Source organism: Podarcis filfolensis (genome assembly GCF_964270895.1).
Source record: "Podarcis filfolensis genome assembly, chromosome: 8".
In the NCBI taxonomy this organism is placed as follows: Eukaryota; Metazoa; Chordata; class Lepidosauria; order Squamata; family Lacertidae; genus Podarcis; species Podarcis filfolensis.
The window spans coordinates 52,215,949-52,237,663 of NC_139611.1; the positions used below are offsets into that span (position 1 = coordinate 52,215,949).

Below are 21,715 nucleotides of genomic sequence, written 5' to 3' on the forward strand. Positions count from 1 at the left end.
CACCTGTAAAAAATTCCACTTGACCTATGCTTTCTAGGCATGGGTCTGAGTGGTTTACCCCCACTCCTTTCCAAGGGAAAAACTGCTCTTTAGTGGCAGATCAGAAGAAATGGCAATCCAGGGGAAACCCAAATTGCTGTTTGCTCCGATTGAGCGCTAAAGAGTTGTTTTTCCAGGGGAAAGCAGCAGGGCAATAGGAAGTGTGGATAAGCTGTAAATTCTCCTTTCAAATCCCATCATCCTTCCTGAAACAGTCCATACAAGTAAGGACAAATTCCAATTTCTTCACATCTTCAATAGTATTTACTCATGGTACAGAGCAGAAGTGGGGGACATGTCATGCTTTTTCTGGGGTAGTTGGTCCACCTTTTGTCGCTCCCCCCCCTCCACACTCAGCTCTCACCTGTGGCTCCTAGAAGCTGTCAGCATGCAAATGGATGGTAGCCGATTACAACCCAGGGAGGTAGGCTAGTATTTCCTTTTCCTTTCCTTTCTTTTTTTACAATCAGGCAGTATATAAATTTTAGGGGGGGGGGATAAAATAAATTTCAGAAAACTAGAAGGGATGAGGGATGTTGGGAGTGCAGTGGCAGCAACTGTGAGAGGTCTCTGACTTGCACCAAGCTCAGGACTATCAGAAACTAGCCCAGGCCAGGAGAAAACCAGGCTGGCAATAATACTATTAGTAATAGCATGTATGCATAGAGGTGGTAGCCTGTTTCCTTTAGGAGGTGTGCTAAAAGAAAAAAATTACCTCTAATTCCCTTATGGGGTATATAGAGCTCGTATAGAGTCCTTAGATGGAGTTCCCTATCGGTAGGAGAGAAAAATCAGAGGACAAGAAGTGTATATTGAAAAGCAAAGCAGCTTTATTAAAGAGAAAATAAACTGTTGCAACAGGGTCCCCACTCACCACACGCAGGAGGGAGGAGAACCCCAAACAAAAGAAAAACAGAAGTTTATACCTTCCAATCCACAGGTGGACCTTCCCAACCTATCCAGCCAGAGTGTAAGTCATACATCAGAAATACGTTATAGAAGGGAGGTACATCAGTTACAGATAAGTTTCACAGGATGCAGGTAAGTCTTTGACACCTCATTGAGCACTCAGTACAGTGATACCTCGGGTTACAGACACTTCAGATTACAGACTCCGCTAACCCAGAAATAGTACCTCGGGTTAAGAACTTTTGCTTCAGGATGAGAACAGAAATCGCACGGCGGCAGCAGGAGGCCCCATTAGCTAAAGTGGTACCTCAGGTTAAGAACAGTTTCAGGTTAAGAATGGACCTCCAGAACGAATTAAGTTCTTAACCCGAGGTACCACTGTATTTAACATTTATATGTGGGGGACACACCCTTAGGAATGTGAAGAGGAAGTATTGAAAGAGCAACAAAGGGAATCTAGGGCTTGGGGTTTTGGCTTAACAGCGTATAGACTTAACTCATTCCCTTACCCTTTGCTGAATAATAAAACTTATTGTTTTATCAGTTTTTGTCTCTCTATATATACTGTGTAAATCACATGAGGCATGTATATGGAAAACACTGCTTGAAGGTTTCTGAATGAGCTTCCGCCATCCACTGAATAAATGGCTTGGCATTTGTGGATTGGTGTTATTCATTATAGACAGTTTCTGTATTCTTACAACAGGTGTGAATGCCATTACTTCAATGCAGGGGAGATTTCTGAGCAAGGCTGAACTTCAATCCAGAGGCTAAAACAGCTGTGCCCCCAAAGGACGCCTTCCCCCGACAGCCTATTCAGGATGAGTGTGCAGTTGCTACTCTTGATGGGTAGAAAATCTGCAGCCACCAAGAGCAGCTGGATGAAGAGAAGGGGAACCCTGCACCTCCTCTGCGGGACAACGAGGTCATCTCCTTTGTAGAAGGAGCAAGTGGAGGTGGGGCTGTGTTGCCAAGTCGGTTCTGTCCCTCCACCAAACTGAAAACAGACACAATTTGCAAACTTGAAATGGGATCTATCAGTTGGCATCAACAGGCATTTCTAGATACAACAGAAACAAGCAAGCAAGCGAGAAAGAAATGGAAGCGGGCAACTCAGGAAGTTCACATAGCTTTATCTGTGTTTTATTGCCATCACAGACTTCATGGAGCGGATGGATGGATGGAGGCCCATGATTTGTGACTCGTTTTCTCACCAAGGAACAACACGCCCTTTCCAGTCAATGAAAGACCCTGCGTCTTTCTCAGTGACAGCAGAAAGCACTTTCAAGATCCCACCGGAACTCTCACTGACTGTAGTTGGGACCTATGAAATTGAGAGGGAACAGTTAGAAACGCCACGGGAATTACTAGGGAATCTGCCTTTCCCCTGGTTGACAGGGCTGACTACCTACTCCGTTCTATCAGTCTCTCACCCTCATGAGCACAGGGACAGACCTTGTCATAATCTGCCACACAACAGAATGCATGAACATGTGCAAGCGAGAAGGTCCTGGCATCTCCTCTCCAATCCCAGAGCTGCTCACCAGCGCCACCTGCTGCTGTGCCTGCTTCCAACTTTTGTATTATACTATTTTATTGAAATTTTTGTTTTTGTTTTAGATATGTACCAATGACCCCCGATTGTCTGCGCCTCCTATTTACCTCTTTCTCACTTCCTTAAGAAATTATCTATATTTTAAAGTATCATACAGATGTTTCCCAATGCATAGGTTGAATTAACCAAGTTTGTACCCTCTCCATCTGCACAAGGAACATCTTATTGGAGTTCATTGATTGAGCTGGAGTCCCTCCTCAGGAGTCTGGCCTTTTGCAGTTTAAAAGAGGGCATTCTTCCAATTCAAGGTATTATTATTAATTATTGAATTTATACACACTCGCAGGTCTTAGGGTGGTTTACAGAAATGCAACCAGACTAAGGTGTAGTTGGAGCTCAAAGTGAGTGTTACACCTGCCCAAGAAAGACCTCAGCAATGGATTTGAGGCTGCTCCTTATGCAGCAAATGTGGAGCCCCCAGGAAGACGCCCTGATACTCTGGCTTTCCATTACAGAGACTTCCTCAAAGGGGAAAATCACTAAAATGCCTGACCATCCAAGGCATTTTAACGGGTGGATCTGGCTTCACTTACCAGACATGTCCCCATGGAAGTTTTCACCCAGCCAGGGTGGATGGAGATGCAAAGGATCCCCATTGGACCATACTCCAAGGACTGGCACCTGGTCAGCATGTTCACAGCAGCCTGAGGGCAAGAGGTGACATGAGAAGCGGGCCCATCAGGTGTGGGATATTCCAGGGATATTCCCTTAAAGACTCAGGAGCACCAGGGTCCAGTTGCCCTGATAATTACACAAAAAGGTGGTGTCCACGGTCTGGGTGCCCCCCTCCCAAGTGTTTAGGATTAGGGAGGATGCACACACAGGGCACCTGTGCTGCCTGGAGAAGTTCATAGCATATCCAGCTTAAAAGCAGCACTCAGGTAGCAGCAGCAGCAGGAGGAGAAGCTGGCCACTCTCTGGCAGCCAGAGCACAGAAGGCTGGGTGGTTAAATGCTGAACCTCTGAGTGTGGCCAAGAAGTGGTGAGTTCACCATTCAGAATTATTATTTCATTTATTTAAACAACAACATCATTATCAATGACATTGCATTGTTTGTTTGGGTAATGTAATGGTGGTGCAATTGATAATGACTGTATATGATTTTATCATATCACCATTACCATTACGTCACGCAAATAAATAATGAAAGGTAGATGACATGGTATATCTACACAAACATAAATTTTATGCTGTTTCTGGGCATTATAATTCCCGTTGCCACTAAAAATTCAGGCCTTGAGGAGCTAACCCAGTGGACTGTTGTCATGAGGGTGAAGTCGCATGAAAACCCTGGTGCAGAATAAGTTTAAAAGTGGATCTCATCAACGTCACATTTTCCAACACATCCACTAGGCTCTGACGTTTACCCTACATAAGAACTCGAAATTTCATAACTTGGCTAATTCACAAACCACTTGGAATCTGGTGCTTCCTTTAGACTAACTGGTGTGGGCTGCTGTTTTGGACTAGCTGCATCTTCCACATCTTAATCATACTTCAAACATTAGGAGCACACAGCCTTGAGAGGTACCTTGCTGCAGCGGTAGGAGATGACTTGAGAGAGGCCCCATCCAGCCATTTTCTCCAGAGAGCCAAAGTCACTGGCTAAGTTGACGATGCTTGCCTTGCTGCAGCTCAGCCCTTCTTGGAGGCTTCTTTGGGCAGCAACCTTCAGCAAGGGCAAGAAGGCCTGGGAGAAACCAGCACAACTGGGCTCATTAGATGGAAGGAAGATCCCAGGCGATGGACAGCCACTCAGAGAAGCCATTTCTAGTGGCAGGAAAGTAGCGAAGGAAGGACTGGAAAGGGGGAAGTGTGGAAATGAATGGGCTAAACTGCAGGAGGAGAAGGGGCAGAACAGCAGCCTTGACATCTCTGAGTTTGGGCTCGTCTTTCTCCTTGCATGCTTTCATCTTCCTGTTTAGGGTCACTGTCAGACAACCCATCACATTGTCGTAACTATTGTCTCATTCACACAAACAGGAACACAGGAAGCTGTCTTCTATTGAGTCAGACCATTGGTTCATCTAACTCAGTACTGTCTACACTGTCTGGCAGCAGTTCTCCAGGGTTTCAGATAGGAGTTTCTCTTTAGCCTTCCCTGGAGATGCCAAATGATTGAACCTGGGAATTCTGCATGCAAGGCAGATACTCCATCACTGAGCTGCAGCCCTTAATGTTAATAATAATAATAATAATAATACCATTAATATATTATATAATTTTAATTTTAACATTATTATTTGCACACACACATATAGTGTATATGCATATATATTTTCCTTAAAAAAACTTATTTAGAAAATAACTCTTTGGTACAAACCCCCTATCTGATGTTTAAAAATGGACCTCATCAATGTCAACAAACTTCCCTTGTCAGATCCTAGGAAGACACTTGCAGGGTCTGAGGGGTGGCGGCGTTGTAATAAAGTACCCTTCTCCGATGATCCATTGAAACCTCACATTCCCTCAGTCCTTGCCTGGTTGTTTTATCCCCATAGTCCAGAACAGACTTAACCTAAATCAAATCCACCTCAGCACCACTGCCCTATTGCCACCAAAGTCCAAGTGTCTTCCTTGTGACCAGGATCCTGGGCCCATCTGACCTGAGCAGACTCTTGGGGCCATGCTTGCCTTGAGCAGACTTGGTCTAAGATGAAGAAGTCTCACGTATCTGTCACTAGGATTTCTGTGGCTCTTGGGAGAGGTGACAGCTTCACAGGACCGTTTCCTTCCTGCACCTGCTCTCACTCTCATCATGTAACTTCTGGAAGGTTCCAGAGAAATGAAGAGTTTGCCCCCCCCAACCTGGCACATCCTCACCTGACTGACTTGCAAGGTTCCCACAGTGTTTGTGTTGTACAGGGCGGACATGTTCTTGGCTGTTTCATTAGTCAAGTGGGTAAACTTGACCAAAATGGCAGCATTGTTAATTAGCAATGTCAGGCCATTTTCTTTGACGTGCTCCTCGACTCTCTGCACAGCAGCCTCAATGCTCTTCAGATCTCGGATATCTGCTTGAAGAAAAGGGATAGCGATGAGCAAGCCCTGTTGATTGATTTAGCTAACTAGCCCTGTCTTAGCAGCAGTGGCTGTCCAAGATACCAGAAGATACCAGAGACCAACTTGGGACCTTCTGCAGGTAAAGTAGATGTTCTCATATTGAGCTATGGCTCCTCAGTTTAGCACACTACACTATGCTTTGCCTGCTTGATGAAGCCATCAGATGACCATTTCACCACAAATTCACCACAGGATCAGACTGGCTGGACCAATGGTTGGAGCTGGTAGAAGGAAGTTTCTTAAGTTCCTGTGTTTAAGCTCTCAGCCAATTTCTGGGAGGCTTGCACTCATGCATCAGCCACAAGAGCAGTAGAGCATTCTGGCAAGTTTTTATTTCTGGCTTGTGTTCCACAGTGCCAGTGCTCCCTGGGAACACCTCTATTCAGGTGGGGATGAAACTATATGGGATGCCAACAACAAGATGAAGACAGTAAGTGAGAATTTGCAGGGGAAATGTGTAAAATTTTGCATCCATCAGCAGTGTTAGCAGGATGAAAACATACATACCTAACTGTAGCACCACCAGGTTTGGATGCTGCAGAACCAGCTTTTTCAACTTCTACAAAAAAAAAGGAGGAAAAAAGCATTTCTGAAACCCCCCTTTTTACACCAAAATGATGAGACCCAATGGAGGATATTAATGCAGAAGTGGCCACATCCCAAGCATCCAAAGTTCCCCTTGCTATGTCATCTATTCCTCCATAATCTGCCATCCTAATGTGACCTCCTAATATTTTGGACTACAATTCCCAGATGACAATTGCAGTCCTAAACAGCTGGAATACCCTGGGCAGGGGATGCCTCATTCTGTATCTCTGTGGAGCAATTGCTTTTCCTGTGCAAATGGAATTGCACAGAACTGGAACTATGTGACAGCCCCCGTGAAATTGCGTGAGGCTTCCAGTGGCTTCTTTCCTCTCCTTGATATTACTGCCCCATATTTCTGCTTGTGCAATGGATAGGACCAGCCTTACCTTCCCATTAGGTCCTTCAGGATCCAGACTGGTGGCAAACACCCACTCTGGCGGGTTTGGCTTCATCAGGAACTGGCTGACAAGTCCCAGGCCAATCCCCTGATCGGATCCTGTCACTAGAACACTCTGGACATGAAATTTATCCATGGCTGTTGGTTTGCAGGCTTCAGAATTCTTCTTATATAGCACCTGTGTTCTAGGATGACTCAAAAGAATGCACAACATTTTAACACAGCAGTGTGTACATTTGAACTGCCTTACAAGAAAATTCTCAGGAAGCATCTTCCTCAGTGACTCATGAAAGATGCTTCCAATTAAATATAACTGGTAGACATTGTGAAGAAGCTTTGAAGTTAACCTGAGCAAGGCCCAGCCCGGTGTGTGCAAAGTCCAATGTTTATGTGACTTGAGATTTGTAAGGCAGATGATACGATACGATACGATGTGATGCGATACGATACGATACGATACGATACAATACTCTTTATTGTCATTGTCCCATACAGAACAACGAAATTGAAAAAAATCTACATAAGACATTAAAAAACCAACAAGCCTGCTACCCCAGCCATCCCAACCCCGTTAGCCCCCTAAAAACTCCGATACCCCATTTTTAAATACAATATACTTCCACAGAGACTCCTTACACAGCGTTTAAAATCAAAATCGCATTTGGATAGAAACTATTTCTCAGGCAGCTAGTCCTAGTCTTTATAACCCTGTACCTTCTTCCAGAAGGCAGAAGCTGAAAGAGATCATTTCCAGGACGTGCACTATCCTGCGCTATCTCTGCAGCTTTCTTATGGCACCTGGAAGCATAGATTTGCTCCAAGGTGAGAAGAGTGCACCCAATTTATTCTCTCCGCAGTCTTTACAACCCTGGACAGCATTGTTTTTTCTCTGACCGTGCAGCTCCCAAACCACACACACAGACCATAAGTTAATACACGCTCAACAGTACAATGGTAAAATGCCATCAACAGATCCTTTGAGAGATTGTTTTTCCGGAGGTTTCTCAGAAAAATATAACCTCTGCTGTGCTCTCTTCATCAGGTCTTTGCTGTTTTTGCCCCAGGTAAGGTCATCTCTCAACTCCATTCCCAGAAACACCAAGACCTGTTCCACGCACTTCCCCTCAATAATAAGTGGCTGGATATTCCATTTACATTTCCTAAAGTCCACAATAATCTCTTTTGTTTTCTTTCAGTTAAGGAGTAAGTTGTTTTTCCTGCACCACTCCCCCAACTGCTCAACTTCCTTCCTATAGGCTGCCTCCCCCTCTCCAGCCATGATTAAACCAACCACCATTGTATGATCTGCAAACTTAATGATCTTATTACTGGGGTATTTGGGGGCACAGTCAGCTGTATAGAGTGTATATAAAAGTAGACTCAACACGCACCCCTGCAGCATCTCCGTAGTCATGCTGAGATCGGCAGAGATGTAGGAACCCATCTTGACCCGTTGGGAACGGTTTGATAGAAAATCTAATGAGTAAGACAGATAAGAAAAGGGGCATGTCAAGGAAATGGGGCAGTGTCTACTAAAATGCTATGTTAGGAATGTACGGTAATCACCAATAAGAACATATGAACTGAACAAGCTCATACTTCTGTGAAATGTAACCAATCAATTTAAAATTTTTTGTCTCAGAGTGCTCAGAAAGGGTATAAAAGATTTTGGTACTGTGCCATTTGCATCTCATGACCCGCACCATACCTTGGAAAGACCAGGGGATCCTAATGCAGCAGTGAAATAAGTATCAACCTCCTGGGTGCTTTTGCTTTATGGAAGTGGTCTCTGTCTATTTGTATTAGTCCCACCTGGAGACGGACAAGGCGGTGTGGAGTTTTTCCACAGCAGCAGGTTCCTTCAGAATTCAAGCACAGTTTCCCAAACACAGTAAGAACTAAGTCAAGGCTGACTACCCAAATAACTTCAAGTTTCTAGGCCACAACTCAAGACCAAACTCTGCAAGTATTCTTAGCTCAGAATTGGACTGCTTTAGGGACTGAATAATGGAATCCTTTCAAGTCCTTTCCCAACCCTTGGGCTGAGTGGATGTCATCTAATTACCCTGCTAGCCTGCTTAGATGGTTGGTGAGCAATCCAGGGGTTGGCATTGTTTAATTCTGCTCACTGCACACCTTCCATTGTGAAGGGCAAAACACCAAGCCAGGCATAAAGCCCCAAAGTGCTTTTTTTGGTACCATTATTAAGCATCCCTGAAGTTACATCACTGACTGCCACCCACTTTTATTCACCTTTACTTGGAAATAAACCAAGGAGCACAAAGGGAGTTGCCCCAAGTCACTTTGACAGGCAGGACTGGCGCCTTAGTTGGCACCCATTTATTACTCTGCGGCTGCTGTAAAGCTTTTAAAAAGGCTATTCTGGTTGCTAGTGAAAAGGACTAAAAGCTTAGAGTTGTGTGTGTGTGTTGTAGGCCATCTAGGAATCCAGCCCCTAGCCTGATGCAGGAAGTCCCCATTGGGTATTTGTCCTCTTCTCTGTGACTGTTCCATTCACCCTTTGGAGAGGACTTTCAGATTCCCCCCTCTGCCTTCTCTTCTCCAGAGTTAGCATCCCAACTTCCTTCCGCCTCTCCTCATGAGACATGTCTGCAATCTCGTTTGAGGAAAAGGTGACTATTGGAATACAAAACATCCCAAGGGCACAACAAATTCTTCCAGCTGGTGAGCGACTGGCATATGCCCATTATCTAGTATTGATTGGACAACAGATGAGTGAGCTTGCAAATGCAGCAGCTTCACTATCCTGGCTAAAGGATACATGCTCTGGTTACCACTGGCAAGGCAGATAGGATCTCAGCCGCCATACTAGATGGAGCTGGTTTACAGCTGCCCGTGGCTCCTAGAAGTGGCCACATCCTTGGAATGGCTTCTACTGACTGGCTGGCTAAACCAAGTTAGCGTAGCTGATGGGTCTTAAACTTGGTGAGTTAGGGACTTCCTCTGTGTGGAAAGAAAGGCAGACTGAGCAGATGAGACTAATAGTGGGTCCACCTACACAATAAACCCTACAGAATCTGGAGTGGAGTCCCTAAGATGGTTGGATGGCACCTTGTACACCTCCTTCTGGCAACTCCTGCAGCCAAGCCAATGCCAAACATATTGCTCTGCTTTCCTTTGGACCACATCAGTTAGAATAAGGACCTCCATACACACTACCCAGGCTTGCTCCTCAGGGAGGTCACTTTGGCACAGTTAACACAGAGATTTGACTCCACCTCCGGAGGTGCACTCCATTGACTCTCAAGACAGACAAATGCCAACAATCAACAACACCAATATTAGATACAGGAGTATCTTACTGGTGCAGGAGATCTCCAGATTAACCAAGAGGCACCAGACTATGGAACAAATGAGGCTCAGACTGCTGAGTCTTTGGTCATTTTGATTTGATTTGATGCTGGGGATTATTACTGGTAACTGATGTGGCGATTTTATAAAGCCTGGGAAGGAAGAGTGAGAAAAGACAAAAGACGAAATACCAGGAAGGTGAGTAAAAACAAACAAACCCAAGAACCAATGAGCCCAGTTTAAGGGAGTCCCACTCTACTTGGAAATCCTTTGGGGGAAAAAGTCCTAAGTAGTTTAAGATACAAGAGGAAAAAGTGGTAAGAGAAAATCTGCCAGTGGCAGGTGATACTTAAATTCAAAACAAAGAGACAGTGAGAACAAAGGAGCAGCGCTGCGTAGTTGTAGGAGGGGAAATGACTTGATATGTGGTTGGGACTTACAACATCTTCCCTTTATGGCTGTATAGACTGTATGTCATTAGCTGCCCTGGCTTCTTTGCAATGGTATTTTTTTAATTACATAAAATTGCTTACCTGCGTTAACTTACTAAGCTGGGGCCAGACACTTTGATGCACTAGAGCAGATTGTCCAGGGACAGAGATACAGGCGGGGTGCCCGTAGGTAGGAGGAAGATTGCCCAATGCAGGAGACAAACCCCTGGAGGAACATGGCACAAAAAAGTAGGACTGTCAGCAGCCATGCTGTGTCTCTGGAGCTACAAAATTGATTCCATGCAAGTACAGCGGTTGCAGACCTCAGAAAACACCAAGGTGGCAGTGGAAGGTACAGTGCAGAGAACGATTCCTGCCACTCTCCAGAGAAGGAAAAGACATGTGGTGATGACAGGTGACTCCCTACAGAGGGGGACAGAGGCAGGAGTGGAACTCTAACTCTGCCAGGAATGTAAGATCCAACCAATTCCTCCATTGACTCACTGACAATTTCATTTCCCAGAAGGTGGAATAAACAACAAAGGGGTCATCTCTCTTGGATCTGGTCCTCATCAGAAGGGAGAAACTGACGAGGTGAAAGTATAGGGAACCTTGGGAGGAAGTGATCATGTCCTCTTGGGTTTCATTATACACAGGCAAAGGAAAGCTGCTAAAATGTGGGCTGGGTGAGGTAACTGTTAGATGGATTTGTAGCTGGTTGACTGACTGAACCCAAAGTGTACTCATTAATGGTTCCTCATCATCATCCTGGGGGGAAAGTGACAAGTGGGGTTCTGCCCTGGGACAGTTGTTGTTCAGTGTCTTTATAAATGACTTGAATGAAGGAATTGAGGGAATGCTTAATAATAATAATAATAAAATTATTATTATTATTATTATTATTATTTATTTATACCCCATCCATCTGGCTGGGTTTCCCCAGTCACTCTGGGCAGCTTCCAACAAAAGATTAAAAATACATTAAAACATCAGACCTTAAAAACTTCCCTAAGCAGGGCTGCCTTCAGATGTCTTTTAAACATCAGATAGTTATTTATTTCTTTGGCATCTGACTGGAGGGCATTCCACAGGGTGGGCGCCACTACTGAGAAGGCCCTCTGCCTGCTTATAAAATTGCAGGTGATGCCAAACTGGAAGGGGTAGCCAATGCCTCAGAAGACAGAAACAGGAGTTAAGATTACCTTAACAGATTGGAAAACTGGGCCTAAACTAACAGAATGAATTTCAATAGGGACAACTGTTAGATTCTACACTTAGGCAGGAATAACCAGCTGCACAAATATAAGATGGGGAACACCTGCCTTACTAGTAGTACACGTGAAAAGGATCTAGGGATCTTAGTAAATCACAAGTTTAACACAAGTCAATTGTGTGATGGAACATGTGCAGAGGAGGGCAACAATAATGATTAAGGGATGGGAAACCAAGCCTTATGAGGAACAGTTTAGGGAGCTGGGTATGTTTAATCTGGAAAAGAGCCCACTGAGAGGACATATGATAGCCATCCTCAGATCTGAAGGGCTGTCACATGGAGGATGCAGCAAGCTTGTTTTCTCCTGCTCCAGAATGTAGGACTCTAGCCAATGGCTTCAAGTTACAAGAAAGGAGATTCTAACTGAACATCAGGAAGAACTTTATGACAGTAAGAGCTGTTTGACAGTGGAACAGACTCACTCGTGAGGCCATGGACTCCCTTGGATGTTTTTAAGCAGAGATTGGATGGACATCTGTCATAGATACTGTAGTTGAGATTCCGACATTGTAGGGGTTTGGACTAGATGACCCTTAGGATCCCTTCCAGTTCTATGATTAAAACAAAAAAATTTTTTTTCCTTCCAGTAGCACCTTAAAGACCAACTAAGTTAGTTCTTGGTATGAGCTTTCGTGTGCATGCACACTTCTTCAGATACCTGAAGTATCTGAAGAAGTGTGCATGCACACGAAAGCTCATACCAAGAACTAACTTAGTTGGTCTTTAAGGTGCTACTGGAAGGAAAAAAATTTTTTTTGTTTTGACTATGGCAGACCAACACGGCTACCTATCTGTAACTAGTTCTATGATTCTATGAGCTGCAGCAAGACCTCTCCAAACTGATCATATCGTCATCAACATCATCATCAAACACCCACTGCTAATGCTTTTCAGGGAAGATGGTGTGATCAGACCTATTTTTCAAATGCCTCAACATCATTCAGGCCACGCCTGATCTTGACACATCTGGGTGATGCATCATTTTAAATAGTTTCTTGTTGCTGAAATTAAAGCTGCTCGTGTGTGATTACTCTGGTGCTGAGACAACTTAATTTACATTTTGCAAACTTGCATAACCATGGATATCAGCTGAAGATGGGCAGTGCCTCTTATGGCCCAGATATCTCCACTCCACCCAAGTTCCTCCAGTCAGAGGAGAGACACACACACACACACACACACACACAGACAGACGGACAGACAACATGGAAGATTTCAGAATTCAGAGCATATTGTTGACAGGAAGCGACCGGGGGATTGGCCTGGGCTTGGTGGAGCAATTTCTCCAGCTGCCATATCCACCTCAGTTCATCTTTGCCACCTGCCGGCATCCAGATGGACCTGAAGGACAGGTAAGCACCTGAAGATTGGGATGAAACAGTTGGACATTGGCCAATCCACTGGCTAAAATATCCATCCATTATACCTCTTGAGTATCTGGGTAAGAATACAGAGAAGGCTAGATGGGAGCCAACCTTACTCCAATTGGCACCAGCTAAAACAGGGAGGGCCAAGAGCCAGGAGATTTCAGAAGGGTCCTTCAATAGATGGTTTGTTTACACAGGGGAGGAAATTAATGAAATCGGGGCTCAAGCAGGCAGAGAGTGTTCCATTATTTGGAACGGCTACACTGGAAGAGCTAATGAGAAATGAGCAACATGGGAAGCTGCCTGACACTGAAAGACCTATTGATCCATCTAGCTCAGTGTTGTCTACAATGGCAGTAATGGCTCTCCTGAGTTTCAGGCTTGGGAGTCTCTTCCAGCTCTTCTAGGAGATGACATTGGGAACTGAACCTGGGACTTTCTGCATGCAAACCAGTGACTCTAACCACTGAACTCTGGGCATTTTTGAATGGAATGGTTTTGAAATCTTCCAATGGGTGGGTGTTGCATGTGCATTCTTGAAGATATACCAAATAATCATTTTCCTGCATTGCATTCATGTTGTGCAAGACTACACTGCAACAATAGGGATTCTGTTAATTAATGTATACAACATTTATCTGCATTTGGTTCAAAAGCAGTTTGTGTTGGCTGAGCTAAGTACTGATGTGTTTTGGGTAGTTTTGGTTAAAAGTTAGAAGTTAAAATGGAGCCAGTGATGGGTGCAGTTGTAAAGCAGCAAAGCCACCGTCCCTTTCCATTCTAAAACTCTGCAAATTTGTAGTAGAAAGTGGCCGGTCACAGCTGCCACCTGCGACCCCATGCAGAACCTTCTCTGTGACGGAGTGAGCTCCCGTTGCTTGGTCCCAGCTCCTGCCAACCTAGCAGTTTGAAAGCACGCCAAAAAGTGCAAGTAGATAAATAGGTACCGCTCCGGCGGGAAGGTAAATGGCATTTCTGTGAGTTGCTCTGGTTTCAGTGTTCCATTGCGCCAGAAGCCAGAAGCAGCTTAGTCATGCTGGCCACATGACCTGGAAAAACTGTCTGCAGACAAATGCCAGCTCCCTTGGCCTGTAAAGCCAATAAAATAATAATAATAATAATAATAATAATAATAATAATAATAATAATAATAATAATTAATTTATACCCCGCCCAGCTGACTGAGTTTCCCCAGCCACTCTGGGCGGCTCCCAATCAGGTGTTAAAAACAGTACAGCGTTAAATATTAAAAACTTCCCTGAACAGGGCTGCCTTCAGATGTCTTTTAAAGGTAGGATAGCTGCTTATTTCCTTCACATCTGAAGGGAGCGTGTTCCACAGGGTGGGCGCCACTACCGAGAAGGCCCTCTGTCTGGTTCCCTGTAACTTTAGTTCTCGCAATGAGGGAACCGCCAGAAGGCCCTCAGCGCTGGATCTCAGTGTCTGGGTTGAACAATGGGGGTGGAGACGCTCCTTCAGGTATACAGGACCGAGGCCGTTTAGGGCTTTAAAGGTCAGCAACAACACTTTGAATTGTGCTTGGGAACGTACTGGGAGTCAATGCAGATCTCTCAGAACCGGTGTTATGTGGTCCCGGCGGCCACTCCCAGTCACCAGTCTAGCTTCCGCATTCTGGATTAATTGCAGTTTCCAGGTCACCTTCAAAGGTAGCCCCATGTAGAGCGCATTGCAGTAGTCCAAGCGGGAGATAACTAGAGCATGCACCACTCTGGTGAGACAGTCCGTGGGCAGGTAGGGTCTTAGCCTGCGTACCAGGTAGAGCTGGTAGACAGCTGCCCTGGACACAGAATTAACCTGCGCCTCCTTGGACAGCTGTGAGTCCAAAATGACTCCCAGGCTGCGCACCTGGTCCTTCAGGGGCACAGTTACCCCATTCAGGACCAGGGAATCCCCCACACCCGCCCGCCCCCTGTCCCCCAAAAACAGTACTTCTGTCCTGTCAGGATTCAACCTCAATCCGTTAGCCGCCATCCATCCTCCAACCGCCTCCAGGCACTCACACAGGACCTTCACCGCCTTCACTGGTTCTGATTTAAAGGAGAGGTAGAGCTGGGTGTTATCTGCATACTGATGAACTCCCAGCCCAGGCCAATATTAAAATAATAATAATAATAATAATATGGAAGCTGGGGCAGGGAGTATGATAAAATGTGACTTTGAAACTGGGCCTGATATAACCGGTGCCTGCTCCACTCCCTACATAAATGGAATGTGTAGGGATTCCATTTATCTCTTTCCCCCCCAAGACATAGCCCAGTTGCTTTTGAATTTTGGAGCAAGCGCTTACTAGGGACTAGCATGTAAAACTTGCCTGTTTTCTCAAACTGATTTCTCTTTCTCCAGGTATTAAAGGAAATGGCTCGCAAGTATTCAAATGTCTCAACTCTTGTTCTACTTCAACTGGGTATGTACCTACCATGAACTATAATAGCCTTACACTGCCCTTCCCATTGGCAATCCATTTCTTGTTGCTCCTTGTCTTTCCAAACTCCTCCACCTCTTCCAAAGAACGCAGGGAGCAGATAACAATTCCCATCTTTATTCTTCACAACGCTCTGAGGAAGGCTATCATAAGGTAAAAAAAGGTAAAGGACTGCTGGACGGTTAAGACCAGTCAAAGGCAAAAATGGGGTGAGGCACTCATCTTGCTTTCAGGCCGAGGGAGCTGGCATTTGTCCACAGACAACTTTCCGGGTCATGCAGCCAGCATGTCTAAACCACTTCTGGCGCAACGGAACACTGTGACAGAAGCCAGAGTACACGGAAATGCCGTTTACCTTCCCACTGCAGCGATACCCATTTATCTACCGTATTTTTCGCTCTATAGGACACACCGGACCATAGGCGGGGGAGAACAGGAAAAAAAATTTTTTTTCTTGTTCTCCCCCTCAAAAACAAGGTGTGTTCAAGAGCAGGTTGGGGAACAGCTCAAAGGCTGCGCGCAGCGCCCCGTCTCACTGTTTTGGCTTCGGGGACAGCAGGCAGCTATCTACAAGCCTTGGGAGCCCGGCAGGAACTCCCGCCGGGCTCCGCAGGCTTGTGGATAGCTGCCCTAAGCCTGGGGTGTGCAGCGCCGCGCTCCCCAGGCTTCGGGCTGCAGGCACCGACGCCTCTCGCTCTCCAGGCTTCAGCGTAAGCCTGCATTCGCTCCATAGGACACACACACATTTCCCCTTCATTTTTGGAGGGGGAAAAGTGCGTCCTATAGACCGAATATAGACCGAAAAATACGGTACTTGCACTGGCATGCTTTCAAACTGCCAGGTTGGCAGGAGCTGGGACAGAGCAACGGGAGCTCACCGCATCACGGGGATTCAAACCGTCAACCTTCCAATCAGCAAGCCCAAGAGGCTCAGTGGTCTAGACCACAGCGCCACCCGCTAGGGTAAGAGACAGTGGCCAAAGAGAGATTTGAATTCAGTTCTTACCTTTATACCTTTTCCATTCTCCTTAACCCTCTCCTGGTTCTCCACAACTGCAGAATTACCACAGCAATATTTTGCTTTTTGCCACGGGAAGGAGCAGAGTGGCAGCAGCTGGCAAACTTATTAAATTCTGTTGATTTAGATGTCACAGATCCTGACAGCATCAAGGAAGCTACCAAGAAAGTGGAAGAGCGTGTGGCAGGCTGTGGTCTCAACCTGCTAATAAATAATGCCGCCGTGGCTTGTGAAACAACTCTGAGCTCTGAGAACGCCCAGAACATGATGTCCCTATATGCCACCAACACAATTGGGCCCATGCTGGTGTGTCAGGTGAGGAAAGAGTTGTTTAAAACCCTTGGAAGGCCACCAGTCCTACTCATAAGCCAGTTCTCCAGCTCTGGGCCTCTTCCCACTCAGAGGAAGCAGCAGGAAGTGGGTCTCCAGCTAATTTGAAAAGAATGGAGGAAAGAATTGAGGCTTCTTAGCAGGAGAGAGAATGAGAGGGGTGGGGGTCTGTAGGGTGAAGCACAACAATGGATGATGGGTGCTGCTTCTCTCTCCCTTTACAGGCTTTCTTGCCTTTGCTCAAAATGGCAGCTCAGCAAAGCAGGCACAGCGGGATGAGCTGCAGCAAAGCCGCCGTGGTCAACATGTCCAGCAGCTACGGCTCCATTTCACTTGTTGACGGGTGGGAGTGGAGGCAAGACGTCAGCTACCGCTGCAGCAAGGTGGGAAAGGAGGGGGAGAGGCTGGACTCCTGCCAAGGAGCCCTGAAGTACCACTTCTGGAGGATGTGGGGAGGAGAGAGAGAGAGGGAGAGAGAGAGAGAAGGTCTTTAGGCCAAGTGAAAGATGAGTGGGGCACAGGGTGAATCTGAGGCACACTGTACTGTCTATGAGGACACATAGGTTTGTTTCTTTAATGTATTTATAGGTGCCTAAGGTAGATTACAATTTCAAAACACTAAAGCAAATAAATGATATAAAATGCAGAGAATGGCAGAGGCCTCTCAGGCCGACTGGGAGCTAATGAGATGGGTGCTCCCTGGAGCCTGGGATCCATCAATTCTACCTTTGCTCAGGGCACACAGAGTTTTCTTTAGCAGCCCCATGGGAGGCAAAGAGCTTGCTAGGTTTTATGAGGTAGATGATGGGCTACAATTAACTATATTTTATCCCCCTACAGACCCACGGGGGGCGGTGTTAACAGACAATAGGTTCAGCTTACCACTTGTGCTTAAAAGTACAGGCTGAACAGACTTTAAATCCCATCTTATGCAGTTTAATTGAAAGCATTTCCCCCCTTTGTTACTGGATAGTAAAGATAGAGAAGATTTTTAGTTGCTGCGGTTAGTTCGCCTACTACCCGTGTTTCCTGTGTTTCCTTAATTCCCCATTTTCTCTCTCATACTCACTTCCGCATGCACTGTTCCTGGCGATCCTGGGATCTCTTGACTGGTTGTTTAAGGCCGGCCCGATCGAGCTTTGCTTCCTCTGGTTAGACCCGCTGGAACTCGTTATTTCTGGACTCTGGGGTCGCTGGAGGACTGGTGGCGCCTCCTGGTGGCGCTGGATCACCAGTCCTTCCTCGCCCCCAGAATCTGGGCAACTGAAACTCCTGCCTGGCTCGCCAAATTGTTATAAGAAAAAACGGCTCCTTTTTCCTTATGGGGTACCCAAGAGCCCATAGAGAGACCTTTTGTAGGTTCTCTATTGGTAGGAGAAAATAACAGAGGCCAACCAGAGAATATTGAGAAGCAAAGCAGCTAGTAAGCCTGATCTTTATTAACTGTTGCAACAGGGTGCTCACAACCACACACTGGAGGCAGGAGGGACCAAGAACTCCTATATAGACTTTTGAAATTCCCCACCCTGGAGCTCAAGACCACCCCCAGAAACATCATACATACATCACAGGAAGGGTGTAGCCCAAAAACCTACCCCAATACATCATAGAGAAGGGGCCGGCAGGAAACCTGTTGATGGGTTTACCTGGCTGTTAATGGGTTTACCTGGAGAGCCTGGCTAGTCTTTTCTGGTGATAACTACTTACGGTAATTCCTGAATCCAGGTCACAGGCTCACCCTATTCATATCTTAAATGTGCCCTTAAGAGAGGATTTGTGAACAAATAGAAAATGGGGAGGTTTCCCATTTCCTTCAACCTTGCAGAGAAATATCTGAGGTCAATTTGGGAGGGACAAAATGGTTTCATGACTTTTTCTGTGGGCTTCAGCCATGTGGTGTGTGTGTGTGTTTGCTTGGTACATTTATGAACGTTTATTTTATATATGTAAGACCTTAAAATTCTTATAACAGTTGCCACGTTTATCAAAAAAACTGGCTACAGACTGAAAAGGAAGTTGGAAACATATTTTACTCACAGTTAAGCATTCATCCATAGCAGCAACAGCATTAGAACCAAAGGCAGGTAAAATAACTTGTGTTTACAGCCTCAGGAGTGATCAGAGGCAGGTCCCCCTTCATGGCTGGTTGAAGAGAGAGTGAGTGAGGAGGGGGAGAGGACAGAAAATGCTTCTTTTGCTTCTTCCCTCCTAGGAGAGGAGAGGAAATGATACAACACAGAGTCTTCTCTACCAATTATGTTTCTATAGTCTGAGTTGGATTATCAGCAATACAGCTCTATGGTCTTAACCCCTCCACATGCAAACCAGCAAGCATATGTATTATTGGATTTGACTACAAATCTCCCCCAGAGCTGCCCAACCGCCCTTCCAGGCCATGGATGGTTCTGTCAGGCACTGATGGGATAGGTGCTCCATGGCCTGAGAGCCACAAGATGCTTGTAGACGGCTGGAACCAGCCAGGGCATGAAAGCAGGCAACAACGTAACCCCCTCTTGCAGCCTCAAACTGGCTAGGCATCCCTTGAACCAATAGGTCCCAACTCTCCTGCCCCAATTGACTGTGCTTCTGCCTCTGCAGGCAGCTCTGAACATGCTGACGCGCTGCCAGTCTCTCGGGTATGGCCCCTATGGGATCCTGTGTGTCTCCATCCACCCTGGAGGAGTGAAGACCCACCTTGGAGTAGAGCAGGTAGGCACCAGCCCAAGTGATAATGGAATGGGGTGGGGGGCACATGGCACTGTGGACTTCAGCCTGACCACCTCCAAAGAAGAATCCTCAGGGCCCACTTCTGAGCAACGATATAGGGTGGATTTTGATGTCAGACCCTCCTGGACTTCGCTACCTTAGTCACAGAGAGGATGCACAGAAAGAGGAGGGGAGTGAATTCTACAACCCTCAGGGGAAGCCTTGTGTACCCATGGGATGAAAAAGGCACAAGCTTTCACATACAGACCAGTTAAGCTGTTGTGGGAGCTTGGAAAGAGGCACTTAGGGAATATTAAATAAGCGAGAGCAGCACCCATACATGATCATCCTTACTTTCCTGGACTGCACAGTCACTGGCAGGAGGTCACAGATGAGGTGAGCCTCATCCAGGTCAACGGCAGCAGGGGAAACGCAGTCTGCAAGGTTTCCATGCAGCAGTTCCCTCTGAGCACCTTTTGAGTGGACCCCCCCCATGACAGCGTTTTGGGGCCTGCTGGTCAGATTCCAAGATGCAAATGTCTCCATGGGATGAGGCTGAGGTGAGAGTTGAACAAAAATTCAGGTTCATCATTAATGCAATCAAGGAGCTGGATCCCCTGGTTTCCTTGGTGTGCTCCTTCACATCATCTGTAGCTGCTGTTGACACCTATGGACGGGCTAAGAAATGCTGCCCAATCAGAATAGCATCTGGTTAACACCCATAGGCAGCATAAAGCAGGGGAGGGTGGAGGCATCCCATGACTCAGGAAGGAGGCAAGTAGGAGGGGGGAGGAGACGGTCTATTTCCTTGTTGAAGGCCACTTTCCCATAGAGTCATCTGTCAGGGGCCAGAGGGTGGTACTGGGCAGAGCCAGAACCAGGAGTAGGTGGGGCTTTTCCTTTCCACATGAAACAAGGCCAAAAGGGCTGCCGGTTGCCCTCTTCCTCTGCCCCACCAGGAACACAAGCAGGGAACCATGTGGAGTTGGGCTGTTTTGTGAGAGCTCTGGGGAGCCATTGTGACCAAGGGGAGCAGGGCTGTGCTGCAGCCCCATGGAAACGTATGGCAGGGTCTCTCCCAGCCCCACTAAACAAGTTCATGTATCAGAGGAAGGAGCTGTAAGAGCCAGGGGTGAAACATAGCTTCTTCAATGAAAGAGGGTAAGGATTTGCTGATTTGATTATTTAAATGGGAATACAATAAGGGGAGGTGTGAGGAAGTCAAAGAAACAAGCAAATGAATTTTAAGTTATGAAAAATGGAATTGTTTTTAATTTTTCTCATTTTTTGTGTGTGTTTATTCTTATTTTTTTTGTTTCTTTTATTATGTGTTTTTGTATATTTGTTTTTGTAAAACCTTAAAAAATATTTCTTAAAAAAAAAAAAGAAACATAGCTTCTTCTTTCTGAGAAGCAGTGGTGCAGCACGGCCTCCTACCAGTTCCGAAGCAGAGAGAGGGAAGCTGAAATTGGGCTCAGTTTATACCTTGAAGCAAGGTTTAGCTTGAATTTTTTGGGGGAGGGGGGCACACCACAATTTCCCGAGGCGCCTCCTTCCACCTGTCTCAATAATTCCATGCCCTCCACCCAGGCTGGTGTGGTGCCACACCCCAGCCTTCAGCTCCCCTCCCCTCAAATCCCATTTGCAGCCCTTCACCCCCACATCCTTTGCCTCGTCCCTTGCCTGGCAAGGCTACTCTAGCATGCACAGGGCAATGGGCTGGCACTCCTGAAGGAAGGCTGCTTTGTCAGATTCTTGCAGCAGGCACGTCCCCAGGAGGTGCCAGCCTTGCTTCTGCGAATGCCAGGAACCTCTGTGGAGCTGCTGGTAGAACAGATGGCAGCTTTTGGCCACTTAATAATGCAGCATGATGTCGTTTTTTTGTTCCAGGGAGTCTTGAGTGTGGCCTCCAGCACAAGAGGGATCATCCAAGTGCTTTCCCGCCTCTCTGACCAGGACAACGGAACCTTTTTAGACTGGGAAGGACAAACTGTCCCTTGGTGAGGAAGAGGATACAAAGGCAGAAGATGAGGGCCTTCCAGAAGTCCTGAGGGGGATGCCAGATTCACACAGGAGGCGGGAAGAGCCACAGTTTGGGGTCTTCAGCTACTCAGGGTGCAAAGCAATAAAAGGAGCTCTTGGATTGGACTTTGGTAGTAGTTTGTTGACCTTCTGGGTGCTGTCTCCTTCACTAGCAAATTAGCAAAGCCAGCTACAAAACTG

The 21,715-nt window shown here is 46.3% G+C and overlaps 2 protein-coding genes across 10 annotated transcripts; one reads left to right on the top strand and one right to left on the bottom strand.

Annotated features, from left to right (window-relative positions):
* Positions 1 to 847: 847 nt before the first annotated feature.
* On the bottom strand, positions 848 to 16,586 carry LOC310767710 (C-signal-like). Of its 9 annotated transcripts, none has more exons than XM_083624977.1 (9): positions 16,445 to 16,585; positions 10,476 to 10,581; positions 8,004 to 8,088; positions 6,602 to 6,797; positions 6,135 to 6,186; positions 5,388 to 5,578; positions 4,096 to 4,254; positions 3,097 to 3,207; positions 848 to 2,272 (listed from the first exon to the last, which is right to left on the bottom strand). In XM_083624977.1, the coding sequence occupies exons 3-9, from the start codon at positions 8,054 to 8,056 to the stop codon at positions 2,159 to 2,161; spliced, it is 876 nt and encodes a 291-aa protein (XP_083481103.1). In that variant the 5' UTR covers positions 8,057 to 8,088; positions 10,476 to 10,581; positions 16,445 to 16,585; the 3' UTR covers positions 848 to 2,158. The 9 variants fall into 9 exon arrangements, with proteins under 9 accessions (XP_083481103.1, XP_083481100.1, XP_083481102.1 ...); XM_083624974.1 differs by having other exon boundaries at positions 6,602 to 6,806; XM_083624976.1 differs by having other exon boundaries at positions 10,458 to 10,581.
* On the top strand, positions 12,453 to 21,640 carry LOC310767720 (C-signal-like). The gene is made up of 6 exons (XM_083624997.1): positions 12,453 to 12,980; positions 15,360 to 15,420; positions 16,584 to 16,771; positions 17,011 to 17,169; positions 19,385 to 19,495; positions 21,383 to 21,640. Exons 1-6 carry the CDS (start codon positions 12,834 to 12,836, stop codon positions 21,494 to 21,496), a joined length of 780 nt encoding a protein of 259 aa, XP_083481123.1. The 5' UTR covers positions 12,453 to 12,833; the 3' UTR covers positions 21,497 to 21,640.
* Positions 21,641 to 21,715: the final 75 nt, after the last annotated feature.